The 26,286-nt window shown below is 52.6% G+C and overlaps 1 protein-coding gene across 1 annotated transcript; it reads left to right on the forward strand.

Annotated features, from left to right (window-relative positions):
* Positions 1–693: 693 nt before the first annotated feature.
* On the forward strand, positions 694–26,040 carry MMP2 (matrix metallopeptidase 2). Its single transcript, XM_067718744.1, has 13 exons — positions 694–1,182; positions 3,747–3,973; positions 4,850–4,998; positions 6,042–6,170; positions 6,390–6,563; positions 9,226–9,399; positions 10,256–10,429; positions 12,316–12,471; positions 13,722–13,857; positions 17,933–18,069; positions 19,078–19,237; positions 23,552–23,661; positions 25,137–26,040. Exons 1-13 carry the CDS (start codon positions 1,027–1,029, stop codon positions 25,238–25,240), a joined length of 1,986 nt encoding a protein of 661 aa, XP_067574845.1. The 5' UTR covers positions 694–1,026; the 3' UTR covers positions 25,241–26,040.
* The last annotated feature ends 246 nt before the right edge of the window (positions 26,041–26,286 follow it).

The following is a 26,286-nucleotide window of genomic DNA, read 5'->3' on the forward strand; positions in this document are numbered from 1 at the left end:
CTTCCTCAGGGAGGAAGGGGACATTCCTCAGGGACAGAGACCAGGACTGCTGGGTTTCCAAGCGTTTATCTAGCACCTAGCATTATGCCTGAGGCCAAGTAAATGCTTAAATAGTCATAGAAGGAAGAAGAGGGGAAGGAGAAGGAAGGAAGGAAGGAAGGAAGGAAGGAAGGAAGGAGGGAGGGGAGGGGGAGGGAGGAGGGAGATGAGGAAGGAGGGGCCTTCACTTTGTTTCCATCTCTGTATCTCTTCCCATTTCTGCCTATCTCTCTCATCTCTCTGTCTCCATCTCTAATCATCTAAAATCTCTTTCTCTGACGATCTACAGGTGCAGCTGATCATCTGTTCCTGACCCTTCTTCCCCATCTCTGACCTACACCCCTGGGAGTGCAGGCCGTCCGGCCCCCCGCCGTGTGTCCCTCCAAGAACCGCTGCTCTCCAGCCTCAGGACTTCAAGTGTCTAGAGTGGTCGCGCCAGATGTTTCCCAGCAGAGGTTCCATAGGTTTTGCGCCCGGATTGGGGAGTAAAGGTTGGAAGGTCGCCGCACTGATGGTTCTCGAAGAGGCCCAAAGCTCTGGCTGAGGGGAAAAGAGGCGGAGAAAGGAGAAGAAAGGAGAAAAGAGGAGGAGGGCGAGAGGGAGAATGGGGCGGAGAGGGGCGGGCCTGAGCGCTCCCCCTCCACCCGGCGCCGCACTGCCAGCGCCCTCCCAGCCCAGCCGGCCACATCTGGCGGCTGCCCTCCCTTGTTTCCGCTGCATCCAGACTTCCTCCGGCGGTGGCTGGAGCTACGCATCTGGGGCTTTAAACATACAAAGGCTTTGCCAGGACCGGCGAGAGCTGGCGGCGGCGGCGAGGGCTGGGGGCCGGACCATGCGCCGCTGAGCCGGGCAAAGCCGAGGAGACCGAGTCGAACAGCCCCTGGGGGCGCAGCGCTGCGCGGGGGAGCAGGCGCCAGCCAGGCGGCGACGCGGCCACACGCACCGAGCCAGCAACCCCCCGGGCGACGCGCGGGGCCCGGGAGCGCAATGACCGAGGCGCGAGTGGCTCGGGGCCCGCTGGCCGGCCCCCTGCGGGCGCTCTGCGTCCTGGGCTGCCTGTTGGGCCGCGCCACCGCCGCGCCGTCGCCCATCATCAAGTTTCCTGGAGATGTCGCCCCCAAAACGGACAAAGAGTTGGCTGTGGTGAGTTCCGAAGCGAGCCTCATCCAACCGAGTTTAGACAAACTTCGGAGGTAGAGGAAGGGCCACCCCTCCCCCATCGCCACGGAGGGCACACAGCGTGGGGGAGGGGCTTCAGCAAACAGCATGGGGTGGTCTGGTTCGCAGGAGGAGGGGGTGAGGAGTTGTGGTAAGAAAAGCCCAATTTGGCAACTTTCGGGACACAGCGGGGGGCGCGGGGGGTGCTTTGGCAAACCGCTGGAATGGGCCCCCTTTGCAAATAGTAAGGACATTGACTAGTATCCGGGATTTGGCAAAGGGGGGCGGCTTTGTATGCATCTCTTGGACACATCTGGGGGGTTGGCTAACGAGGCCGTTGGCCAGCGTCCTCATAGGCCTTTGGCAAAAAGCCGAAAGGGGTCTCTTGCAAACGGTGGAGGATCCTTTAAACCCCTGTGGGACTTAGAGAAGAGGGGCCTTTGGCACACAATTTGGATAAGTTTTTGCACGCGTGAGGGTGGGAGCTCTGGGCAAAGCGGAACTTTGGCAAACGTCTGGGAACCTTTGGCACACATCTGGAGAGGGGCCTTGGACAAACCGCTCCCCGGGACCTTTTGGCAAGTATTGGGGGCAGGAGGGAAGAGGACAGCGCTTTTTCCAGTGGCTCAATGAGCAAGTTGGTCAAGGAGGGTCAAGAGTTGGACCTCAGAAAGTTTCCTCGAGCTTCTCCAGAAGGGTCGGAGGACAGAAGGAGAGAATTGGCCGGCAGGGCGGAGGGAGGGGCGGCACGAGGGCCCTGGCGCGTGGGGCGGGGGCGGACTGAGGCCGGCTGGGGTCGGAGAGCGGCCAGGGAGCCCTCCCTCCTGGCGGGGCTCCGAGCTGCGGCTCAGATGTTGTTTTGCGAGCGCGCGCGGGCGCGGGCGCGCGCGCCTGGCCAGAGGGGCATCCAGGCCACCACATTGCACAAGCAGAGATGCGGGCAGCTGAAGGACACTCCCCCTCACCCTGTAAGCGCCTCGGGCTGGGGAGCCCTCAAGATGTTCTTTCCAGCGCACAAGACATCTGCCACGTGTTGCTTCAGCCACCTTAGAAAGCCCCTATTCGCCTTCAGCGTGGTCCCCAAACTGCCCAGGACAGGATCTTCGTGCCCCCTGGTCACCTGGGGGGCCCCTTCTCTGGATGTGACACCACCCCTGCCCCCTTTCCAGCATCTAGGTCTCTGCCTTCTCTGGACAAATGGGTTGGGAGACCTTACGTTTTTAGGGGGCTATTTTTCTCAAGGGTCTGCATAGGAGGTGGTCTGCATAGTGAGGGGGCTATGGCTGAGGGGGAGGGTGGAGCTTTGGAGCACTGACAAAGCTACCTGGGTCCCCATGCTTTCTACAGCATATGGAAGTCCCTGTTGCCCAGAGGCAATGCAGTGGGGCCCGGGGCTTGAGAAGCCAGGCTTTGAACTTAGTCTGCCTGGCCTCAAATCTGGGGGTGCACGAACCAACTGGCCTAGTAAATCTTGGGCAAGTGACTTAACTTCTCTCAACTGCTTCCGCCAACTGAGGGTAATAATGGTACCTGTCTTGGGGTTCGAGGAGAGGTAATCTTAGACACTTTGAAGGGTACCTGGGACATGGTAAGTGCTCAATAAGTATTAGTCATTATATTGTTATTATCATTATTATTCTTATACCCTTTATTTCTTCTTTCCTAACTACCCTCTCAAACAAGGTCAGGGCCCCAGTAATGAGATCTCCTGGCTTCTCCCACCATTCCTATCACATATTTAACTTTTCACTTCTTTGTGGTCCGTCAGCCTCCCCACCCTGGGATTTGAACCCTAGAGACTAGAAACATCTGTCGTGCTCACCACTTGACCCCCAGCACTAGCACCAGGCTTGGCACCTGGTACGTGTCAAAAAGTAGCTGTTCAACAAATAAGTGAGCTGATGGGTCCCCGATGCCCTGCAGGGGCCTGTTTGGTTTTGGCCTCCGTTTGGGCAGAGCCCACTGCACAGGACCTGAAGGACGGGACTGTTTTCTTCTGGGAAATTGGCAGATTCAGGATTTGAACCCAGGACTGACTGCTGCTGGAGCTCAGGCACATAGCCCTTGAATCTCTTTAAAGAAAAGTGAGGAAAGTAATCCCTATGTCATCAGCAGTTTGGTGGATTAAAAGAGATGGTGGAGGTATAGAGGGGTGGTAGAGAGGTACAGTTCCAAGCCTGGCCTCTGGAGCCAGTTTGCTTGGGTCCAAATTCAGTTCTGCCATTTGTGAGCTGTGTGATCTTAGGCAAGTTTCTTAACCTCTCTGTGCTTTAGTTTCCTCCTGTATGATGGACTGTCTACATGATAGAGTTGCTGTGAGCATTCAATGAGTTAACACAAGCTGACATTAGTGCCTGGGCCCATTGTAAGCACTCAACACGTGCTCCCAAGCCGTGCTCTCTACAGCTTTTATGTCACTCGGCTAGTGGGTGACAGGGCTGGTATGGGAACCTGGGACTCCACCCAGTGCCCTTGGGTCCCTGACTCCTTTGATCAGTACTATGCCATCCTAACGTGGCTGCCTGTGCCGGGGTGCTTACTTCTTCCAGCAATACCTGAACACCTTCTATGGCTGCCCCAAGGAGAGTTGTAACCTGTTTGTGCTGAAGGACACGCTGAAGAAGATGCAGAAGTTCTTCGGGCTACCCCAGACAGGTGAACTGGACCAGAGCACCATCGAGACCATGCGGAAGCCGCGCTGTGGCAACCCCGACGTGGCCAACTACAACTTCTTCCCCCGCAAGCCCAAGTGGGACAAGAACCAGATCACCTACAGGTGCCGGGGCAGGGCTGCGGGAGGCAGGGCCCTGGGCCAAGGGACACCGCGTCTCATTGGGCGTTGCCTCCCCGCTCCGGGGACCTGGGAGCTATCTTGGGAGGACTTGGCCTCTTAAGGAGCTTGCATGCAGAATTCTTAGGACCTGGAATAAGACAGACCAGGACTTGAATCTCACGCTTCCTGGCTGTGCGGCATTGGACTCCTTCCTTTTCAGCGCTCTGAGCCTTGGCTTTCCAATCTGCCAAATGGGGTTAAAACGAAGCCTTACTTACGGCTCGGGAACTGGATGATAGGTATAAAGGGCTTTCAGTGTCCAGCATGTAGTAAGAGTGTAATAAATGCTAGTCACTATTATTATCAGATGAGGTCATTGGGGCGGGTAAAGGGAACTTGATGATTGGTTGCTAATTGGGTTTTTTATTGTATTATAGAGTTGTTATAGTTGGTTGTTAATTGGGCTGCGGGCTCTGTTCCGTACGGCTCATGTTTGACTCCAAGGATGAGATCTCTGTGCTGTGTTCCATAATGCACTATTTACACCCCCATCCTTCTCCCTCGGCCAGAGGGAGGGAAGAGACGCCTGAGGCAGGGCCTGAACATACAGGCTGATCTGAGGCACCGCGGGACCTCAAGGCACTCTGGGCGGGCTCCTCTCCCAGGGAGCTCTACTCAACATGCACACACATCGTCTGCCTGTGTATCCACACTCACATGCACACGCTCGTGCACACAGACTCTCACACCCCTCCCATGTACACACACACTTGCATACACACACACCCTTGCACACATGCACACACACTCACATGCATAGGTACGCTCACGTTCCTTTGCATACCCATACACACTCACGTGCACTTCTGCTACCTCCAGGATCATTGGCTACACCCCTGATCTGGACCCCGAGACAGTGGACAATGCCTTCGCTCGTGCCTTCCGAGTCTGGAGTGATGTGACTCCACTGCGGTTTTCTCGGACCCATGATGGAGAAGCTGACATCATGATCAACTTTGGCCGCTGGGGTAGGCAGAAGAGGGGCCAGCAGGGGGCTCAGTGCAGAGACAAGGGGGCGATCCAGACATGAGAGAGCCACAGGGGACTCCTTTCCAGCTTAGCTAGGAGGGCAGAAGATGCAGACACTGGAGAGCCGCGTTGATGGGAAGGCAGTGACGTGACTCCCTGGAGGCGGTGTGAACGTGAAAACATGTGGCTCCCCATCTCCTGTCCAGCGTGGTAGCCCCTGGATCCATAGGGCTACTTACTTTTAAATTAGTTAAAATTCAATAAAATTTGAAATTCAGTTTCTCCGTCACACTAGTCAGATTTCAGTAGACATATCAGACTATTAAGTTGGGCAAGGAACATTCCCATCATGGCAGGAAGTTCTGCTGGATGACACTCAGAGACACTGAGGAACTCTAGATATGGGAGTGGGGCAGCTGGACCAGTGCAGACATGAGAGTAAGTGGAATAGAACCCAGGGTCCAGGGTGCCGTGTGTGTTGGGGTAGGAACACTGGCAGTAGTGTAGACACGAAGGTAGGCAGTGTAGACATTGTGAGTGGTATGTGATGAGGGTAAGTGGCACAGTCACAGGAGACAGTGTAGGCATGTGGCCCTGGGTGGCAAAGCGGTTATGAGGGTTAGTATTGTGGCCACTGGATAGTGTGACGTGAAGGGAGGTGATACGGCTAAGAGAGAGCAGTGTGGATTGAGGGAAGATGGTATAGACACTGTGGACAAGGAGGGTGGGTGGTGAGGAGACTGGTATGGTAGTGTAGGTATGTGGATAGCTGTAGTGTCATTGGCAGTAGTGTAGACAGTGAAGGTTGGTGGCAGAGATTCTGAAGGCTGTGTAGACTTGAGGGAGTAGTGTAGACCATAGGATGGTGACAGTCAAGTAGGCAATCCTCTAGACTCACTGTGTCCCCAGTCCTGGATAACCCAACAGGACAAGGGAAGGGGACACATGCTAGGTGGGCTAAAGGGCCCCAACCATGGATGGCATGTGCTTGGGTTTCAGTGCCCAGCGGGGTAGCTAGAAGCTGAGATCCAGTGTGTTTCAGAGCATGGAGATGGGTACCCTTTCGACGGCAAAGACGGGCTTCTGGCTCACGCCTTCGCCCCAGGCCCTGGCATTGGGGGAGACTCTCACTTTGATGACGATGAGCTGTGGACCCTGGGAGAAGGGCAAGGTAAGAAAGTGACCATCCACGTGCCCAAGCCTCCTCGCCGGTCCTCTGCATGCCTCCCTGTCACCTAGCAACAAGGACTTTGGCTTCCCTGGCAACTGCGGACCCCTCCATCTGCTCAGATGGGAGGGGGAGGGAGGTCACACACCCTGGTGAGTCACAATCCTGGTCTCGAAAGAAAGGCCTGGAGAGGTTCACCCTCCACCCTGTGTGGCCCCTCAGTGGTCCGCGTGAAGTATGGGAACGCCGACGGGGAGTACTGCAAGTTCCCTTTCCTGTTCAACGGCAAGGAGTACACCAGCTGCACGGACACGGGCCGCAGCGACGGCTTCCTCTGGTGTTCCACCACCTACAACTTCGACAAGGACGGCAAGTACGGCTTCTGCCCCCATGAAGGTGAGTGTCCTCCTGGCCCCAGGCCTCCACCTTCCTGGCCTCCACGCTCCCCAGGCCTGGCACTGCCAGGGAACCAGTGTCCCCTTCTTCAGGCCCCATGTCCTGATCTGAGCCATCACTGTGCCCCTCTCGTCTGTTCCACTATTCAGTTAATACTTTCATTAAATCAATTCCTTTTTTTCTTTAAGTTTTATCATTAGTAATAATATTTTTGAACTCACCAGTTTGATGCACTAATTATTTTTTTCTAACATGCGTTAGAGGCACTTAGAATGATTTAAATGCCCAGCGGATCTCTAGAGAACCACTCTGTACCCTCCAGCAAGACTGGAGGTTCAAGGGCATGAGGAGAGGCTTGGGGGTAGATGAGAAGCCTAGCAGTGGGATTGGGAGGCAAGACTCAGACACCAAGGCCTGGTACCCAGCCCGGCTTGGGGACGTCAACCTGGGGAATTTCAGCCATCACTTCTGGTTCTGATTTGGACTCTGAGTGTGGGGGGGGGTCTGGGAGCTGTTGCGTCTGCCTTTCTTGGTCTCCATCTGTCTCCGCTTGCGGCTGCATCTCTGTGTCTTGGCAGAGGCATTAGGTTTGGCGCAGTACTCACGTGTGCCTTTTTGCCAGTGCTTCAGACATGAGCTTCAGATATTTTGAAGCAACATAGAGGGAAAAGCCTTTACAAAGGTGAGGGTGTTGACATACACACTCAATCCTTTTTCCTCTGTCTATCCTTGACACACTTCATAATCAGAAATCATAAAAGGACAGCATACGTACCTCATACTCTATCAAGTCATCGTGTTTAATGATTCTAGAAATTGAAAGCTGAGGAAGTTTGGGGAAAAGGGGAGAAAGTCCAAAACCTTTTAAAATACTTTTTAAAAGTATTCACTATCCCATAAAGACTCCTCGATCTATAGATGCCTCTGTCTTCTTGGCTGTAATTTTACATGTTTGTGAATCTCTTGTGACTTTATTGCAACTGAACCCTAAGTACCAGCTATGTTGACAGAAGGAAAAAAACAAAGACCTGGTTAACTGTGTTCCTGTTTACGCTTTTGGTACCAAAGTGCACGCAATACTTTGTATTAAGAGTTCAAGGCATTGACCATCAATAAGTCAGAAATATTTAAAACCAAAAATATTTAATGTATCTTGCATTTCCCGGTAGGGGTTTGGATGGCGTTAACCCTCCCATGTGTCAACCCCTGTGTTTAGAACAGAATGTCTTGATAATAGAAGTAGAAACAGCTGGAATTCATAAGTCAGGGAAGGGTTTTTCCCTGCCCTGAACATTAGCCATTGATTTGGTCTTTAGCCAGATGCAAGTACGCACGACATGCACGTGTTTGGGTCTTGGGGCAGAGGTTCTGGTTACTCAGCCCCTCCTGACTGCTGAGTCAGCGTCTGCTTCTCTCCATCCCTTTGGGGGCAGGATCTGAGAGGAGATGGGGGCTTCCTGGGTGGTAGAAATGCAGCTGATGGAAGGCCGGAGGTGGAGACTGGCCTCCATTGAGGTTAACACCATCCTGCCCACCGTGGATGATACATTTAACAATTGCCTTTCCCACTTTGAGGTCACCAAGGCATCTGGCCTCAGTGTTTCTTTCTCCATTCGTCCCGTTGTTTCTGGCGTTGCAGGAGAAGGTCACTAGGCTGGGGAGACGGGAGCAGTGAGGGTATGGGGCCCCAAGACCCGCGCTGGGGGCGCCATGGACTGGGCTCAATTCTGGCCATGGCAGAGTTAACGGGGGCTGGTGAGGTCACCTCTGGCGCTGTAGTGCACAGATGGTCCTTGTTACGCACTTGTGGTTTTGCTAGTTGGCAAATCCAAAGACACACCATTTTGTAGCTTTAGGGTGGATGAGGGTAGGGGGAGCAGGGGAAGAACCCAAGACAGACAAGCCCAGACTCTTAATCCCACTGTCTGCCCTGAACTCTCCAGTCATGGCCCATGTCTTGGGGAGGTCAGAGTGGGAGCCTGGGGTGTGTCTTGAAAGGTCCCCCAAAACACCACCTCCCTGTCGTGCCCTCCTTCTCCTGTCCTCCTCCCTCGTGCAGGGACTGCAGCATCCAGGAGAGGGCCTGGGGTTGAAAGGAGGTGAAGCTTTCTCTGTGTGCACGAGCGTGTGTGACAGAGCGAGGAAGGGAGAAATTGCGGTTAAGTGTGTTTTGTAGTTTTCAGTTACAGCCCTCATCCAGTTTTTCCGTTTCTATGACCATAAGCAGTTCTGGAACCAGCTTCTGCAAACCTCAGTTTCCCGATCTATCAAATGGAGAGACTCTTGCCATCCTGCCCACCATGGATGATATATTTAGCAATCCGCAGGGATGTGGGCAACAACCAGGCAGAGTGGACAGTGACCCTGGGGCTGGGGCAGGGATCTGAGGGCCCCCCTGTGTGCCAGATGTTTACTATTTTATTGCTGGTGTGGAGGGGCCGTCCATAACGTCCCAGGGGAAGGATGGGGTTGGCCGTGTAGGCAGGGGTAATTACACCCTGGGAGCTCAGAATTAATGTTTTACCAACGCTACAACTTCCCTGGTATGAGCGGGCAGGTGGGCAGCAGCTCTGCGCCCATGCAGGTGCCCAGCGGATGCTCCTGTGGGCAGGTGGGCGGTCTCCCTCACATTCGCACCCTCCCCCTCTCTCCTGCACCCCAGCCCTGTTCACCATGGGTGGCAACGCCGACGGACAGCCCTGCAAGTTCCCGTTCCGCTTCCAGGGTACATCCTATAGCAGCTGCACAACGGAGGGCCGCACCGATGGCTACCGCTGGTGTGGTACCACCGAGGACTTCGACCGCGACAAGAAGTACGGCTTCTGCCCCGAGACTGGTAGGTGTCACGCCTCTCCCTGTCCTTCGATAGCAAGCCCACGGGAGCCCTGTCCCCACCTCCTTTCCCCAGGACCGGGGCGCTAGTCAGGGTGCGTAGCAGCTGGTCCAGCACGGACACCAAAATCAGGACAGACGCTGGGCACCGACAGCCAGTTCAGCTGAATCGGTTGGTGATGTCTAATGTCAGGTCCACCCAGGACCCTCTGAACGACCCACACTCTCGCAGCCTCCCTGGCAATTATCTCTTCCTCTCTCTGATCTCAATGTCTCTATTGCCTGCCTTTCTTTGTCTTAGTCTGTATCTCCTTTGGTCTCTGTTTTTCAATAAGGACTCCCTCCCTCCTTCCCTTCTTTCCTTCCTCCTTTCCTTCAGCAGACATTTGCTGAGTCCCTGCTCTCTGCAGGAGACACAGGTAGGTCTCCCACGAGACCATGTGTGATGGAGCTCCCGGTCTCGGGAAACGTGTTGATGCCTTCAGCTCTGCCGAGCCCCCTTTGCCTCTAGCCGCTGTGGTCCCATCCATGGGAGGCTAATTAAAGCTCTGGAATCGGGCTGCCTGGGTTTGCATCCCAGCCCTACCACTTCCTAGCAGCATGTGCCCAGGCAAGTTACTTAATCTCTCTGAGCTCCAGTCACCCCATCCATGAGATGGGGGGTAACCTAGGGTCCCACCCACACAGGGCTGTTGGAGGGGGCCAGGCGGGTGAGCGGTGTGTAAAGCACTTGACCACGTGCCCCGCACTGAGCGAGTACTCAGTAAGCCTGGTTTGTTAATGGCCGCATCATATCATTGCTCCCTGGCGGTGGCCCCAGACCCGTTGCTGCCCGCTGACCCATGTCCCTAACCCCACAGCCATGTCCACTGTGGGCGGGAACTCGGAAGGTGCCCCCTGTGTCTTCCCCTTCACCTTCCTGGGCAACAAGCACGAGAGCTGCACCAGCGCCGGCCGCAGCGATGGGAAGTTGTGGTGCGCGACCACGGCCAACTACGACGATGACCGCAAGTGGGGCTTCTGCCCCGACCAAGGTAGGAGCCCTGGCCATTGGGCAAAGACACTGCACACCCCGCCCCACCCGCGACTGGGCTGGAAATCTTCCAGAGTCCCCACCCACCTCAGCCACAGACACTGCCCCCCAGACACCCACCTACCCTGGTAGAGACACTGCCCACAACAGACCCACCCACTTGGCAGAGATGCTGTCCGTTCCTCGTGGAGACAGTGTCCCTGCCTTGGCCTTGTTTCTCTGGGCAGAGACATGGCCTCCGAAATAAGACCCCGTCCATCCCAGTACCCGATTCCTGGGTGGGAACCAGCTTTCCCGAGGAGATGCTGCTTTTCCCTCCCACATCTGTACCCCTCCAGGTGGGTCTGTCAAACCCCAAAATGTCTCAATGCTGGGCACAGGGAGCCCTGCCCCAGAGAGATGATTCTCCTGCGAGGCATTGTCACTCCAACAGAGAGCTGCCTTCAGGGAGCCAGGTGGGCAGAAGAGAGGAAAACAGGAGGAGCCTCATCCTTGCTCTCCCCACCCTCCATGCAGCACGGGGAAGCGTCCACAGCCCTCCTGCCCCACGGGCACCGTCCTTTGCCAAGTTGTGAATGGAGGGGGGTCCTCGTCAGTGCTGGGTGTTGAAAACACAGCTACCTGGGACAGTTCTCTGCCCTCCAGGACTCACAGGCTGGAGCGAGAGAGTGACCAGGAGACAGGTCATGAGCGTACTGTGTGGTCACTGCGATGAACAGAATCCTTGGGGGCACTGTGCCCAGTCTAGGCTGCAGGGCCCAGTGTCATTGGGTTCAAGGCCTCAGATAGCCAGGTGAGAGTGCTGGTCCTGGGCCAGCCAGAATTAGGTCAGCCTCTCTTTAAGTTACTTTTCTTCTTTTTAACTCTCAATGAGATGGAACTTGGAGAACGCCAGCTGACAGAGGCTGGCCAAAGGAGTTTTTCTCATCCTCCACCAAGTGCCGTGCTAAGACATATCCTGATTTTACCTGCTGCCGTCTCTACCTAAAGGTGGGATTCTCCACCTACCGGAGTGGTTTGAGGCTCCAGAGCAGGTGTGGTGCACCTGGGGAGCGGTGTGTTCGTGTCCTAGGGCCGCCATAACAGAGTACCGCCAACCAGGTGGCTTCAAACAACAGAAATTTATTCTCTTGTCCTTCTAGAGTCATCTAGAGGTCCAAAATCAAGGTGTGGGTAAGGCCACATTCCCTCTAGAGGCTGTATCCCTCCAATCTCTGCCTCTGTTGTTATTTGACCTTATATGTTCATCTCTAAGTATCTTCTTTTCTTATAAGGACCTGGGTCACATTGGATTAAGGGTCCACCCTACTGCAGTATGGCTTCATTTTAACTTGCATCTTAATTTATCTGCAAAGACTCTATTACCGAATAAGGTCATAGTCACAGGTACGTGGGGTTTGGAGGGACACAATTCAATACACAGCAGGGTGTGACAGTAGGGTTTGCCCACTGGCTTGAGCTTGGGCAACCACTCCAAGTAAGAATCTTTTTACTGCTTCCCCTGGAGCAGAAATGGTGGTCCCAGGGGTTACCTCTCTGGAGAACCCACAGAGCAGGTTTTGTCCTAAGTCTTTATAGAGAAACAAAGAGCCAGGAAACAGGATTTTTAACAAATGGGTCTCTACATAGAGGATTTGCCGATGCTACGTGCTCCCCTTTCTAGCACACGTGCAGCCCACCTGGAAAGGGACAAGCGGACTTTGGTTGACTCTCCTTGAAAACCATAGGCATGGTCTGTTAACCCCAGAATTCTTGGGAGAAGGAAAAATCAGTACATGTCACCTCCATGCTCCGTCCCAAGTGTCGCCATCGCCGGGGCCAGGCCTGACTTCTCTCTCATCTTTCTCCCTGTCTCTCTGTCCCTCCTCCCCTCCCTGCGGGCCTCAGGGTACAGCCTGTTCCTCGTGGCAGCCCATGAGTTTGGCCATGCAATGGGGCTGGAACACTCAGAGGATCCCGGAGCCCTGATGGCCCCCATTTACACCTACACCAAGAACTTCCGCCTGTCGCATGATGACATCAAGGGCATTCAAGAGCTCTATGGTAAGCCTCAGCTTGGGGTCCCTGGGGCAGGGATCTGGGGAGGTCATGCCACCGGGGATGGAGGCCCAGGGAGCGGAACCATCCAGGTCCCATTTGTCTAGGACTGCAGGAGACAAGGGCAGGAGTGTTAACCTGGTCTGGGTGTGTCAGAGCAACTCTCCAAGGGGGCCCTTGGACAGCCCTTTCCTTTCCAAATAACACCAGTGTCTGTGCCCCACTTGGTTCCCCAGAGCCATGCTGTGAGGCAGGCGGGGCAGAAATGGGCTCTCCATTTTCTAGTCGGGTCAACTGAGATATGAGAAAGGTAACCCTCTGGCCCAAGATCAACCAGGTTTATGTATCCAAGTGAGGTTTAGAATCCAGGAGAATTAGCTAAACACAGGGTAGAGTTTCCCAGTGCCTGGAATGCCCTTAGTGATACAGGGGTGCAAGTTTCTAGTCTTCCTAACGATTCTTCTATATTAACGTGTAATAGGATCAATACAACTAGTACCTGAAACTAGGGATTTTATTTATATTAATGCTTACAGTGAGGCCAGAGTTTACAAAGTAACTCCATTTTAATAAAAGAAAAGTCAATATGGAATAGTACTGGTGGTACCTGGACAAAGCTGAAATCATGGAACTGGCTCTGGAGTGATGAAGTGTGGGGAACATTGGACTCGGGAAAGAACTGCAGTAGAGTGAGAGGCTGTGGGTTCGAGTGCTGCCTCTGCCACTCACCAGCCGCAAAAGATGGAGCCGGTCTTTACCTCTTTCGACTCAGTTTCTTCATCTCTAAACTGCGGCTGGTTATCCTAAGGAGTGAAGGAAGTACCACACCCCCCAGTGCTGGACACACGAGTATCCCCTCTGACCACCGTGACTCTCTTGTGGGCTTACTAACATGAGCTTTGGGTTTAAATATTTGGGCAAGTCATATACAACCTTTCTGGGCCTCAGTTTCCTCATCTGTAAAATGGGGGTAATAATGATGCCTACCTCTTAGGGATGTAGAGAGGCCTGATTCTGACGATGTCAGGGAAGAGCATTTGTAGAAGGCGAAGGGCCACAGGATTCCGGTTTCTGTTCAGTCTCCTCTCTCCAAGTCCAGGCCTCGTCCCCCGTCTTCCCTGGGCTGACACCGAGGCCAGAATACTATTCTTCTGATGCTTCGCAGGTTGGGTGGGCCAGCCTAGGGGCTCAGCCTGGTAGGGAGAACCCCTGGAGCTGGGGAGAGTCTGAGTCTGAGGTCAGGTGTCCTCCCCCAGGGGCCTCCCCTGACATTGACACTGGCACCGGCCCCACGCCCACACTGGGCCCCATCACTCCTGAGATCTGCAAACAGGACATCGTCTTTGATGGCATCTCTCAGATCCGTGGGGAGATCTTCTTCTTCAAGGACCGGTAAGTGCGGGATCTCGCTTCTTGTCCTCCTTGCCCTCTGCCCCTTCTCTGTTATTCTCGTGCCCATCTCTTGCTCAAGGATCCTACTGTGGGCTTCACAGAATGGCCTGTATGAGACCATTTTTGCTGCGTGTCAGATAGATCCTGGTGGCTACACAACAGGCATGTCTTGTGCCCTCTTCTAGTCTGTGGGTCTACTAGGTGCCTTGGCTTCGGGCTGCAGTTTGGGCTCAGGTATGCTCTGTGTGTCACTCATTCTCCTGGGATTAGCGGCGACTTGTGGCACGTGGCAGGAGCACAAGAGGCCGAATCAAACCACACAAGCACATTTAAAGCCTTCAGTCTCAGCGTGTTCGAGCATATTCCACTGGCTCAAGCAAATCACATGGCCAAGCCCAATACCTACTCTAGGGGATGGTACTGCATAGTCGTGGGACAACACACGTGGATGTATACTTCTAAACTAGGGATGGAGGGAAGAATTAGGAACAATAATCCAGTCTACCACAGGCCTTCTCCTGGAATGGCCTTGACCCAAAATGTTCTATGTATGGGGAGCAAGTAACCACAGAGTAGAAAGAAGTGGTGTCCTTCGTGCTATAAATAAAGGCCCCGACTCAATCCATCAGGGGCTAAGACTCACCCAGCTATCCTAAAGGCAGGCAGAATCTAGGACTACATTAAAGGGTCCATCCATCATTCATCTGTCTGTCCATCATCCATCCATCTATCCATTATCTGTCCGTCCATCATCCATTGTCCATATCCATCATCAAGCCATTCATCATCCATCCATCTGTCCAGCCATAGAGCATAATAGCTGAGAGAATGGTTCTGGAGCCAGATTGCCTGGGTTAGAATCCTGGACCTGCTACTAACCAGTTGCATGATTATAGGCAAGTTAATTGTGTATCTCTTTTTTTTTTTTTTTTTTTTTGCGGTACACGGGCCTCTCACTGCTGTGGCCTCTCCCGTTGCGGAGCACAGGCTCCAGACGCGCAGGCTCAGCGGCCATGGCTCATGGGCCCAGCCACTCCACGGCATGTGGGATCCTCCCGGACCGGGGCATGAACCCATGTCCCCTGCATCGGCAGGCGGACTCTCAACCACTGCGCCACCAGGGAAGCCCTGTGTATCTCTTTTTAACCTCAATTTCCTCATCTCTAAAATGGGATGAATATTCCAGCCTATCTCACAGGGCTGTTGTAAGGATTAGGTGAGCTTAGTGCTTAAAAGAGTGCCTGACACAGACTAAGTGCGTTCAAGTATACTAGCTGTTATTATCGACAAATAATTACTTGCCATCTACTGTGCCAAATCCTTTGCTAGGCTTTGGGAGCCGGGGGTGCAAGGTGTTGTTCCAGAGGTGGAGGGGCTGCTTAATGCCTGAATCGGTGTCTTCAAAAAGAGGTCAGTGGATCTCCCACACAGAAACCACCTAAAGTGTGAGGGTTAAACGTGTGGGTTTCTGTCCTCACCCTCAGGCCCTCTGACTGGAATCTCTGGGAATGGGTCCCAGGCGTCTGCATTTAAGAAAACTTCCCCATGGGAATTCCCTGGCGGCCCAGTGGTTAGGACTCTGAGCTTTCACTGCCGAGGGCCTGGGGTCAATCCCTGGTAGGGGAGCTAAGATCCCACAAGCCGTGTGGCTCAGCCAAAAAGAAAAAAAAGAAAATTTCCCCAGTGATTCTGATGCACATTAAAGTTTGAGCGTCCCCAGTCTGGTTTAGGGAATAGAGGCATAGAGGACTGACATGGCAGAATGAAAGAGATGTGACTGCAAGAGACATTAGCAAAATGCTTTGTGGACACGTCCAAGTGAAGGAAGAGCTCTGCAGGTGAAGCAGCGCTCAAGGGGAAACATTAAAGGAGAAGCAGATGCGGATGGACGTGATGGGGCTGGCAGGGTGGGAGCGTGTTTGAGATGAGGGAACTGCAAGAACAAAGCCATAGAGATGTGAAAGTTCCTGGCTTTTCCCGGGAGAGCCTGGTGAGGCTGAAGATATTCCAAAGACTCTTGTGAAGGGGCTCCTCTGCTCCAGGCACTGGGCTAGGTGCCGGGGGGCAGATGCCAGTAGGGAGAGAGAGGGCAAGAATACAGAGTGAGATGAGACCCAAATTGCAATGAGAAGTCAGGTCCATCAGGCCATGAATGCCCAAACCAGGACATGTAACAACAGATGTCAGTGCTGTCCTGCAGCCCCCATTACAGGGCTGGGGAAGAGGTGAGCCCAGGGGCCCCGTGCCCCAGCACCACTCTTGGTCTGGAGCACTTCTCCCTAAAGAAACCCTGACCACACGTGCGGATCTGAGTACAGAGTTGGGAAAGGGTGCAGTGCCTAGGCCCAGGTCGGAGCCATCCCTGGCCTGACACATCACACTTTCTTTCAAAAGGAAGTTGATGAGTGTTTAACGGACTCCTTGAATTAATCAGTAAATATTTAAGCTCTGGGCTTCCCTGGTGGCGCAGTGGTTGAGAGTCCGCCTGCCGATGCAGGGGACACGGGTTCGTGCCCCGGTCCGGGAAGATCCCGCATGCCGCGGAGCGGCTGGGCCCGTGACCCATGACCGCTGAGCCCACGCGTCCGGAGCCTGTGCTCCGCAACGGGAGAGGCCACAGCAGTGAGAGGCCCGCGTATCGCAAAAAAAAAAAAAAAAAAAATTTAAGCTCTGACCATATGCAGAAATTGGTGCTAGGCATTGTGGGGGACAAGAAAGGCAGTATTGTAGGATAATTAAACTCAGACTTTGGAGTCAGATGTGGATTTGAATCCTGGTAATTCCATTACCTCTCTGAGCGTCATTTGCCAAATAAGGATGTGATACTTTCCTGTATCAGGATGTTTTGGCTGCAAGTAACAGAGAATCCCAGCTGAAACCAGCTTAAACAATGGAAAGAAATTACTCCCACGTGGTACAAAGTCCAGGGGTAGGGCTGCCTCCAGGGGCAGAAAGAGGGTCACTGATTCAATGATATCTTCGTCCACTGCTCTCCTTGGCATTGTCTTCATCCTAAGACTGGGTCCCTCAGGGTCACACAATGGCTGCCAGTGGCAACTGGGGCTATAAACTTCCTTGCAAACATCCAGCAGAAAAGAAAGAGAGAGACAAATCTCCAGATGTGAACTATAAGTGTATGTGTTCAATCTTATTGTGCCAACATAGGACACATGGCCACTGCTGAATCAATAACAGTTGCCGGGGAATGCTAAGCTCCGATAGGCTTAGATCAGCGGTTCTTAAACTTTGGCATGCATTAGAATCATCTGGAAGGCTCTTAAGACATAGATTACTGGGCCCCAAGCCCAGAGAGTCTGATTCATGGGTCCTGAGTCGGGTCCAATAATTTGCATTTCTAATGAGTTCCAGGTGTTGGTCTGGAGCTCACACTTTGAGAACCAGTAGCTTAAACTCATCAGAATGGGGATTGGGTCCACCTATAGGAAAGGAGGGGCCATAAATGTGGGAATTTTGTGAGGGAGGATGATAGGGAAATAAGATAATAGATGCTGGGTAGACCACTGAGAGTGCATATTATCTTATAATATTGACATTGAAATCGACATTTTACAAGCCACATAAAGTGCTTGGCACTTAGTAGGCCCTCAATAAATGATGGCTCTTTACCACTCCTGCCAAAGTGCCTGAGTCCATCATTTCAATTCAGGAAATACTTTTGAGCACCATCAGCCTCTGCCTGAATTGGCTTTGAATCTGACAGGAAAGATAAGACACTTAAAAAAACAAACAATCAAACTACTCTTCTGAGCACTCAGTGTTGATGATTTTAAGAGGCTCAGAAGAGGGAGAACACAGTAAGGGACAGAAGTAGTTAGGGAAGGCTTCCTGGAGGAGGGAGCAGGAGGGCGAGCAAAAGGTTGCTTCTCAGCCCTGGCATCTTGCAGAGGGGGCTCTGCCCATTCTCCAGTCCTTCTCCACCCTTTCTTTGATCTTACCTCCCCACCTCCCAGGGAATCATCCAGGGATGTTTCTGAGAGGGCTTATAGATGCATGTGCAGTTACAACTGCAGAGTGACTGAAGGTTTGGTTTCCTGTGTCCCCTTCCCCCACCCAGGTTCATTTGGCGAACAGTGACACCACGTGACAAGCCCATGGGGCCCCTGCTGGTGGCCACATTCTGGCCTGAGCTCCCGGAAAAGATCGATGCTGTATACGAGGCCCCACAGGAGGAGAAGGCTGTATTCTTTGCAGGTGCGTGGGAGGGGAGCTGCCTGGCCCTGGGCTCCAGGCGGCACTGCACCGTGATTCCTGTGCACTGGTGGGTGTTCCCTCTCCTTTAGGGATCCGCTCTTTCAACCATCATCTGGGAGATGGGTTCAGACACCCAGCATCAACTAGCACTGGCCCACAGAGCGACCATTTCAATAACTTTTAATCCCTTTTCAATCCTTCTGATTCCTTTTCCAGAGGGAAAATGACACTTTAGTTCTGGTGTCTTTAACACCTTCCTAATGCTAGTGCCTTTGGCAGATGACAATTTTAATTAGAATTTTTTAAACACCTATTTGTTTTCATTTTTAATGTTTAAATGTATTTCTATAGACTTCAAAATGAATTCCTTGAAAGCAAAACGTTAATTCGAGTTAAGTAATATGAGGAGACTCTATAAGTGGTAAAAATCACCGAGGTAGGGTCACATGGATAACATTTGGGAAATCCTGCTCATTTAATCTTTATTCGAGCACCTATCATGTGCCAGAGATGCAGCCCCTGCTCTCAGGGAGCTCATGAACTAGTGGGGGAGACAGAAAACCAGGCTGTTCTGAGGGAGCTCAGGAAGGGCTGCGGTGGAGGCCCAGGGGTGGCTTCCTGGGGGCACTGAAGCACCACGGGTGCGTGTTCCACCAGCCGGCTTCCCAGCTCCTCCAGCCCGGAGTGATGAGAGCAGCTGCTGGCTCACAGGGGACCTTTGTGCAAATTAGAAAAAGGTGCCTCTTCACAACAGGTGTGGCACTTAGTCTCTGGCTTGGTAAGTGGAGCCAGGCTAGGACTCACTCCCACTTCCCTTCTTGGCCAGGGACCTTCCATAACCGATTTGTAAAACCTTATATGTGGACCCTGATTCCGGACACTGAATGCGGAACTGGGCAGAACTCGTGTCCCTGCTGAGAAAGGCCACAGTGGGGTCCCTAGCAGATGGATGGTGGGAGGAACAGCCTCCAGCACCTGCCACCAGCCCACCCTCTTCTTCCACCCCAGGGAATGAATACTGGGTCTATTCAGCCAGCACCCTGGAGCGAGGGTACCCCAAGCCGCTGACCAGCTTGGGGCTTCCTCCTGATGTCCAAAAAGTGGATGCTGCCTTTAACTGGAGCAAGAACAAGAAGACGTACATCTTCGCTGGAGACAAATTCTGGAGGTAAGGGAGGGCGGTGCGAAGGAAAGCGGCACCACCAGCTGCGTGGACAGAGAGAAGACACGGGCTTTGAGCCTCCTGGGTTAAGTCTGGAGGCTGGTGGACCATGGATGCCCCCTCTCTGGTCTCTAATCTGCCAGGGTTATTGGCCCTCTGAAAAGTCACCAAAGGGTGAGCTATTCTTGGGCACATTACTGGTACAATTCTGGTTAGATCCTCCTTTCCCTTCTCAGAAGTCTTTGGATTGGGCCCATGTCCGTCTGGTCTGGAGCCCCATATTTTAGAGTGAATCACTGAAGAAGGGAGTGATAAAAATAAAGATAATAGCTGCTACTCTGATGCTATGTGCCAGACACCATTCCAAAGGCTTTATGAGGTGGATATTATTATTACTATTCCTCCCATTTTACAGGTGAAGAAAGAGGTTCAGAGAGGTTAAGTGTCTAGCTTAAAATCACACAGCCAAGTAGTGGCAGGCTGGGATTTAAACCCTGGAATTCTGGCTCCCAGAGAACATTCTTCACTTTTCTACACTATACCTGAGATAGTGGGGTCCCAAGAGATGGGGGTGGTGGAGGCAGGGATGGCAGATAGCAAACATAGGATGAAAACTGAGACGGGTGTCCACTGGAGCCAGCATCCAAATTCAGCCTCACTGAAAACAGCGGCACCCTCTGGCCCGTCTGCCGCAGGCTCAGTAACTGTGGGCACAGGCTGGCCGGGGGCCAGTGTGGAAGCAGGTAGCTCTCTGCTCCAGCTCGTCTAAAGGGAAGGGTCTGATTCTGAGAGGCCACGGTCAGGCCTGAGGGTCAGGGAGCCTGATCTTCAGGAAAGGTTAGTGAGAGGCAGCCCAGACCTCAGGAGTTTGATTTTAAATCTTCACATTTCTTAGATGAGGAATCTGAGGTCCATAGAAATGAACCAACTTGTCTTAAGTTATTTATAGGCAAGTGTGTTGGCCACAGATTATAGGATTATAACCGCTTCTTCTGGTTTCTAACCCTGGGCCCCCTGCACTGTACCCTCAGGGTCATCGGGTCGGTGGGGGAGGGGTGGTCTTCCTCCTTCCCTCCTCGCGTCCCCACGTTTCCTCCCGTGGCTGCATCTGGACCTTTGTCTGCCACCCCTGGAACAATCCTGCTTCCCTCCCAAGGCCTCTCTCCTCCCGTCTCCTCCCCACCACCCGCCCCCAGCTGCCCTGCATTCAGGAGCTGTTTATGTCCCAAGCTGCCGTGGCAGGGTGGAATTCCAGACATATTGCTAAGATGCTTAGCAACTTAAGCTGATTGATATCTCAAGCCTCAAGAAGGGAAACAGTCAGCCAGGAAAACGCGGAGCAGGCACTCTGCCCACAGGCTCCAGAACACTCAGGCACGCGCACGTACTGGGGAAGGGCATCTCGGCACAGGAGACGCTCCAAATCTCCGGATCTTAGCATCATGCACAGCAAGAGGCCCAGCCGCACAGAGCAGAATCATAGAACCCTTGCCTTTGAATCATGGTGTTGAGAGGACATTTATAATCACCCCCAGCACGTACGGTGAATGGAAACATATGAGAACAGACGTGTCCATGCGCGCGCGCGCACACACACACACACACACTGATGCTCACGCTGTGGTGGTACCTTGCTGGGTTTTGGGCAGAGTTATCTGCTTCCCAGTCCTTTTCCACAGCAAGCCCACCTCACAAAGCCTGGATCCGGGATGGACAGCCTGTTCCACAGAGGAAGTTCTGTGAATCTTCCTTAAAAGCAGCAAAACTGAAACATCTACTGGAGGATCTGGGCGGGGTTTCCAAAGGAGACAGATCTTTTTCCCCAGAGAGATAGTTAATGAGCTCGAGACATTGGTCCTGGTGGAGTCTGCCGATTCCCAGGCCTCCTTTCTGGAGAAGGAGAGAGTGCTCCAGAATGACAGAGGACGAGCAGCTGCTTCCAGATTGGGCAAACCCTAGGTCATGCCAGGGAGTGCTCAGCCCTTGCTTCTAGAAGCTTCCACCAAACCCACAATAATGTATTCAATATCTCCTATGTGCCAGACAATTACCTAGGTGCTGGAAGACAGCTGTCAAGAAATAGTCTCTCTCTGCCTGGTAGAACTTACAATATCGTGAGGGGAAGAGACATAAACACATACAAATAAAATAGTGATGGCTCTTGTGATGGGACCTGTGCCACATCCCAGGGCTGTGCATGTCACCTGTATTTCTCCTTTAAGGTAGATGCTATTATTAACTCCATTTTCTAAGTGTAGAAACTCAGGCTGAAGTGCCTCAAGGATATACCTTTGAACAAACTTGGACACAAATGTCTGTGTTCTTTTTTTTTTTTTTGCGGTACGCGGGCCTCTCCCTGTTGTGGCCTCTCCCCTGGCGGAGCACAGGCTCCGGATGCGCAGGCTCAGCGGCCATGGCTCACGGGCCCAGCCGCTCCGCGGCATGTGGGATCTTCCCGGACCGGGGCACGAACCCGCGTCCCCTGCATCGGCAGGCGGACTCTCAACCACTGCGCCACCAGGGAAGCCCGATGTCTGTGTTCTTAACACCTGCTCTGCACTGCAATTCTACAGCCAGGAGGGAGAAGTTCAGAGGGTCACAGAGAAGCCTTTCAAAAGAGTGTACCAGCGAGCAGGAAAGGAGGCTCCCAGAGGAGGCTCTGGGGACAGAGAGGAATGTGAAGAGGTGTGGTTCTGTTCAGAGCCAACATGTTCTGATGGCTCCATGCTGTATTCTTCCTGGAGGAAAAGAACTTGGAAGCAAATTGGTTCACTTCTCCGAGCCTCAGTTCCCTCATCCATCAAATGGGGTTGCTTCCTGCTATCCCTACCTTCCGTGGGTAGAGTGAGAAAGAAATGAGGGCAAGTTCATGGACACATAGCTCTCAGCCATCATCACTCTAGAGAATGTAGTTTGGGAGGTCAGTGCAGGTGACATGGATGGATTGCTAGAATTTTGAGCTGGGAAACTTGGTTTTGGTACCCCAGGTCATGAGGAAGCATGCTAGGTTTGGCAAGAAGAAGTTTCATGACAGAACTGGGATTAGGAAGGCTTTTCTGGCAGTTCTGAGGGTGATGGGCAGAGGGGGAAGACCCCTGTAGAAGGGGACTCAGAGAGAAAGCTGTTTTTGGCATCTGGGGCGGAGGTCGTCAGGCTGGCTGTGGGGAAGAAGAGAGTCAGCTATGAGGCTGATGCTTGGCTGTCACCGGGATGGCATTCAAACACAGGTCTATCTAGAAAATCAGCATCATGAGGGCAAGACTTTATCTTGTTGATTACAATATCCACAGCGACATGGTGGGAGCTCATTAAATATTTACAGAATAATAAATATATTGAGTGTAAGTGGAGAAGCAATGGAATCAAAATAACCCCAGCATTTAAAAAGTTCTCCCTCCAAATTAAAAAGACACAGATGTTGCTAGCCAGAAAGAATACGCCAACTAATACTTACGGTATTTACACAAATTAAAGGCAGAGCCCAAGATAACAACTTGCCCTGAGAACTGCAATTGGGACTGAGGTGGCAGGAAGTCGCCCTGTGACTGACAGGGCTTGGGTTCACACACCACCTTGTACTGTAACCTCACTGTCCCAGCCAAGATCATCGCCCAGGTTGTGGACTGTCAACTCCACTTGACAGATGAAGAAGCAGTATTTGTCCAAGCTGAGCCGTGAAGGGCAGTGATGGGGCCAGACCCTGTCTCTGGGCTCCTGGGCCAGTGCTGTTTGTACTGCAGCAGGGATCAGAGTTTGTAAGGGAACTAACATTTCCCAGATACCTACCCAGTACCAGGTACTGGGATAGGCACTTTGCATGTTTTACTCTGTTTCACATATGTGTTAATTAAATACAGTAAATTAATTATAACCCATTTTACAGATGGTAAAGCTGAGGCCCAGAGAGCAGTTTGCTGCCCTGAGCCAGACAGGCCAGGGTTGGACTCCCACTTAGAAACTGGGTGCCCTTTTTAAGCCTCTGGTCTGTAAAATGGGTATTATGGTAGTGACTGTGTCTTAGCATTGTCGAAAGGATTGAGAAAGTATGTGGAAGGTGGGTAACACACTGCTTAAACGTGAGCAGTAATCACAAGATTGTTTTCATGGGGCTGTCCAAAGTCACCTGATTAGTGAGTAGTGGAATTAGGATTCACCCAGGTCTGACTCCCTGCCCCTCAGCTCCAGTCAATGGCCTCCCTGAAGGGCTAGGTCTGGCTTCCCAGGCTCACCCAGGAGCCATCATCCTGGCCCTCCCATCAAGTTGGGGAAGGGCTGGCCTTTAGGGATTCCCACAGGTTCACCATGGCCATTTCCTTGCAGATACAATGAGGTGAAGAAGAAAATGGATCCCGGCTTCCCCAAGCTCATCGCAGATGCCTGGAACGCCATCCCTGATAACCTGGATGCCGTGGTGGACCTGCAGGGCGGGGGTGAGCTGCCCAGGCCTCTGTCCACTTTCTAGGACTCCCTGCCCCCCAGCCAGGGCCCTGCTCCTCGCAAGCACACACTCCCTTATTGTGCAGGAAAGCATGCGGCGCCCCGGGAAAACAAACCAGCCCCTTCAACCCAGTGCTGGGAAGGCATCCAGACCCCTGACCTCTGCTCACTCAGCTGGCTCCAGGCAGTAAGACCCAGAAAGGCCCCTCACAGCTGCAGAGCCTGGAGCCAGGGAGCAGGGAGGGCGGGAGGCCTGCTGGGAGCGAGAAACCTGGGCTCAGTGCCCTGGATTCATTCTGGGGTTTGATCCAGGCCCTTTTGGGTTCCGCAAGGGGCCTTGTGACTGCTTCCTATTAGCAGAAGGATGGCTCCATTTGAGACAGCACAGACTTTGTTAGGCCCTGCTGCTGAGGTGGCAGAGATAGCCCATCGGCTCAATTTGTCCCTGGTCCCTTGCTGAATGAAACACCAAACCAGCGAGGGATAGAGTTTGGAGTTTGGAAACCATATTCCTGAGGAGGCTTCTGGGAGGTCTCTAGGGCCCTGGAAATGAGTCCAGTTTGGCTTTTTAGAGGAGATTTCAATTAAATTTCGCAAAGATGCTTCTTGAGTTCCTATCACACGCTAAGCACATGGCCCTGACCTCCAGGGGCTAAAGGTCTTACATGTCCAGGAAAAAGCAGTATACAATCAGGTGCTAGGTTAAAGATTATCTTCAGAAATAAACGTCTACTGAGCACGTACTATATGCCAGGGTTTGAAAGGAAGAAAATGAGATCATATATGTTCAGAGTAAGAAATTCCAAAGCCCACAGGGGCCAAGCTGGTGGCCTGAATAAGTGATGCAGGCAGGGCAGACAGTAGGGAGTGGTGGGGTCTGTGGAGCACCAGAGAGCACATGGCTCATTTTCAGGGGACAGTTGCTTCTCGGCTTCTGGCGATCTCTGCCCTGCAAGAAAAGGGGAGCAGTGTTATTAGATATTCTAACTCTTTTAAAAGGAAGTGAGAAATCTGTATTTTCATATGAAATTTCCAGATGTTTACATGTTGGCCAGTTATTCAAAACAAAACAAAAGAAAAAACTGTGTGAGCTAAATAAAACCAATCTGTGGGCCCGATGGGGCTAGCAGCGTCCTGGTTTGCCACCTCTGGAAAAGGAAAGTGCCTAGTTTGGAGCTTGTGCTCAGTGGAGTTCTGTTATTTATCTTAATTATAGCATATATCATCTCATTTAATCCTCAGAAGCCTTAAGAGGTGGTATCGTTATCCACATCTTAAAGATGAAGAAACAAAGACTCAGAGAGCATAATTCCACAGCCGTTTCCCTTCTTCCAGCCTCACAGGGGTCTCCTGTGATTTAAAAGCTTCTTCCCTATGGCAGGCAGACTTGTAAAACTCTCAGGAACCTTCCCTGTGCCATAATGCCTGAGGATGGCTTGGTCACAGCCTCTTCTCTTTCTCATCCCAGGTCACAGCTACTTCTTCAAGGGCGCGTATTACCTGAAGTTGGAGAACCAAAGTCTGAAGAGCGTGAAGTTTGGAAGCATCAAGTCCGACTGGCTGGGCTGCTGAGCTGTCTCTGCCTCCCCCAGGGCCTGCCTCTCTATCACTTTCTGCACACCGGGCCCTGAGCACCAGGAAAGGACCCGGATGGGCCTGGCAGCCCTCAGCTCTGTAGTTAATCAGCATTCTCACTCCCACCTGGTAACTTAAGAAACCACAGAGTGGCTCTGCCCTGTGCTCCAAGAAAGGTGCTGATTGTACCCGTCCCAGGTGCCCCTCCCCCTCCACACCTCACCAGCCCTCCAGAGCCACCCCCAAAGAGATGCTTTGATATTCTCAATGCAGCCTTGTCTTGGGCTGCCCTGGTGCTGCCACCCTTCAGGCTCTTCTCCTTCCACAACCTTCTGTGGCTTTACAGCACCCTTGGAGCCAACAGAGACTGTCTGAAGAGGGCACTGGTGGCCCGACAGCCTGGCCTGGCATGGGGCAGTGGGAGAGGGGCATGGCCCGGTGGCCACGCCAGACACCTGGCCTTCTCACTGCTGGCTGCCTTAGAACCGTCCCTACATTAGCAGTTTGCTTTGTATGCACTTTGTTTTTTTTTTTGTTTTGATCTATTTTTCCACTTTGAAATTGCGTTTCCTGACAGAAGGACTCAGGTTTTCTGAAGTCACTGCACAATGCATCTCAGCCCACGTAGTGATGGTCCCCTTGGTCACTCTATTTAGTATGTCCCTCCTCTGTCACTTACTCCACTGGATGGAGGAAAACCAAACCCTGGCTCCTCACCCAGTCTCCCCTCCTCTCCCTTCAGCAGTTTCCCCGTGGGAAAAATCAACAAGTATGAATAAAGACACCGATTGAGTGGCCATGTTGGCCGGCTGTTTTAGCAGAGACTAGAGAGGGGCCCCAGCCCCAGCCAGAAGAGGAAACTTAGAAAGTCTAAATCTTCGCTCCCTGCAGCATACAGGTAACATATGCTGGAAAGGTCACAGATGCCCAAATAAACAGCGAGAGACTCAGGGTGGGTGAGCTGGAGTCCCTCTGTCCCGTGGAAAGAGCCCTGGAACAGCAGCGTTTCTGTTATTTAATTGCAGGTCCTTGTTCAAGGTTTC

This window comes from Pseudorca crassidens, chromosome 20, assembly GCF_039906515.1.
Source record: "Pseudorca crassidens isolate mPseCra1 chromosome 20, mPseCra1.hap1, whole genome shotgun sequence".
In the NCBI taxonomy this organism is placed as follows: Eukaryota; Metazoa; Chordata; class Mammalia; order Artiodactyla; family Delphinidae; genus Pseudorca; species Pseudorca crassidens.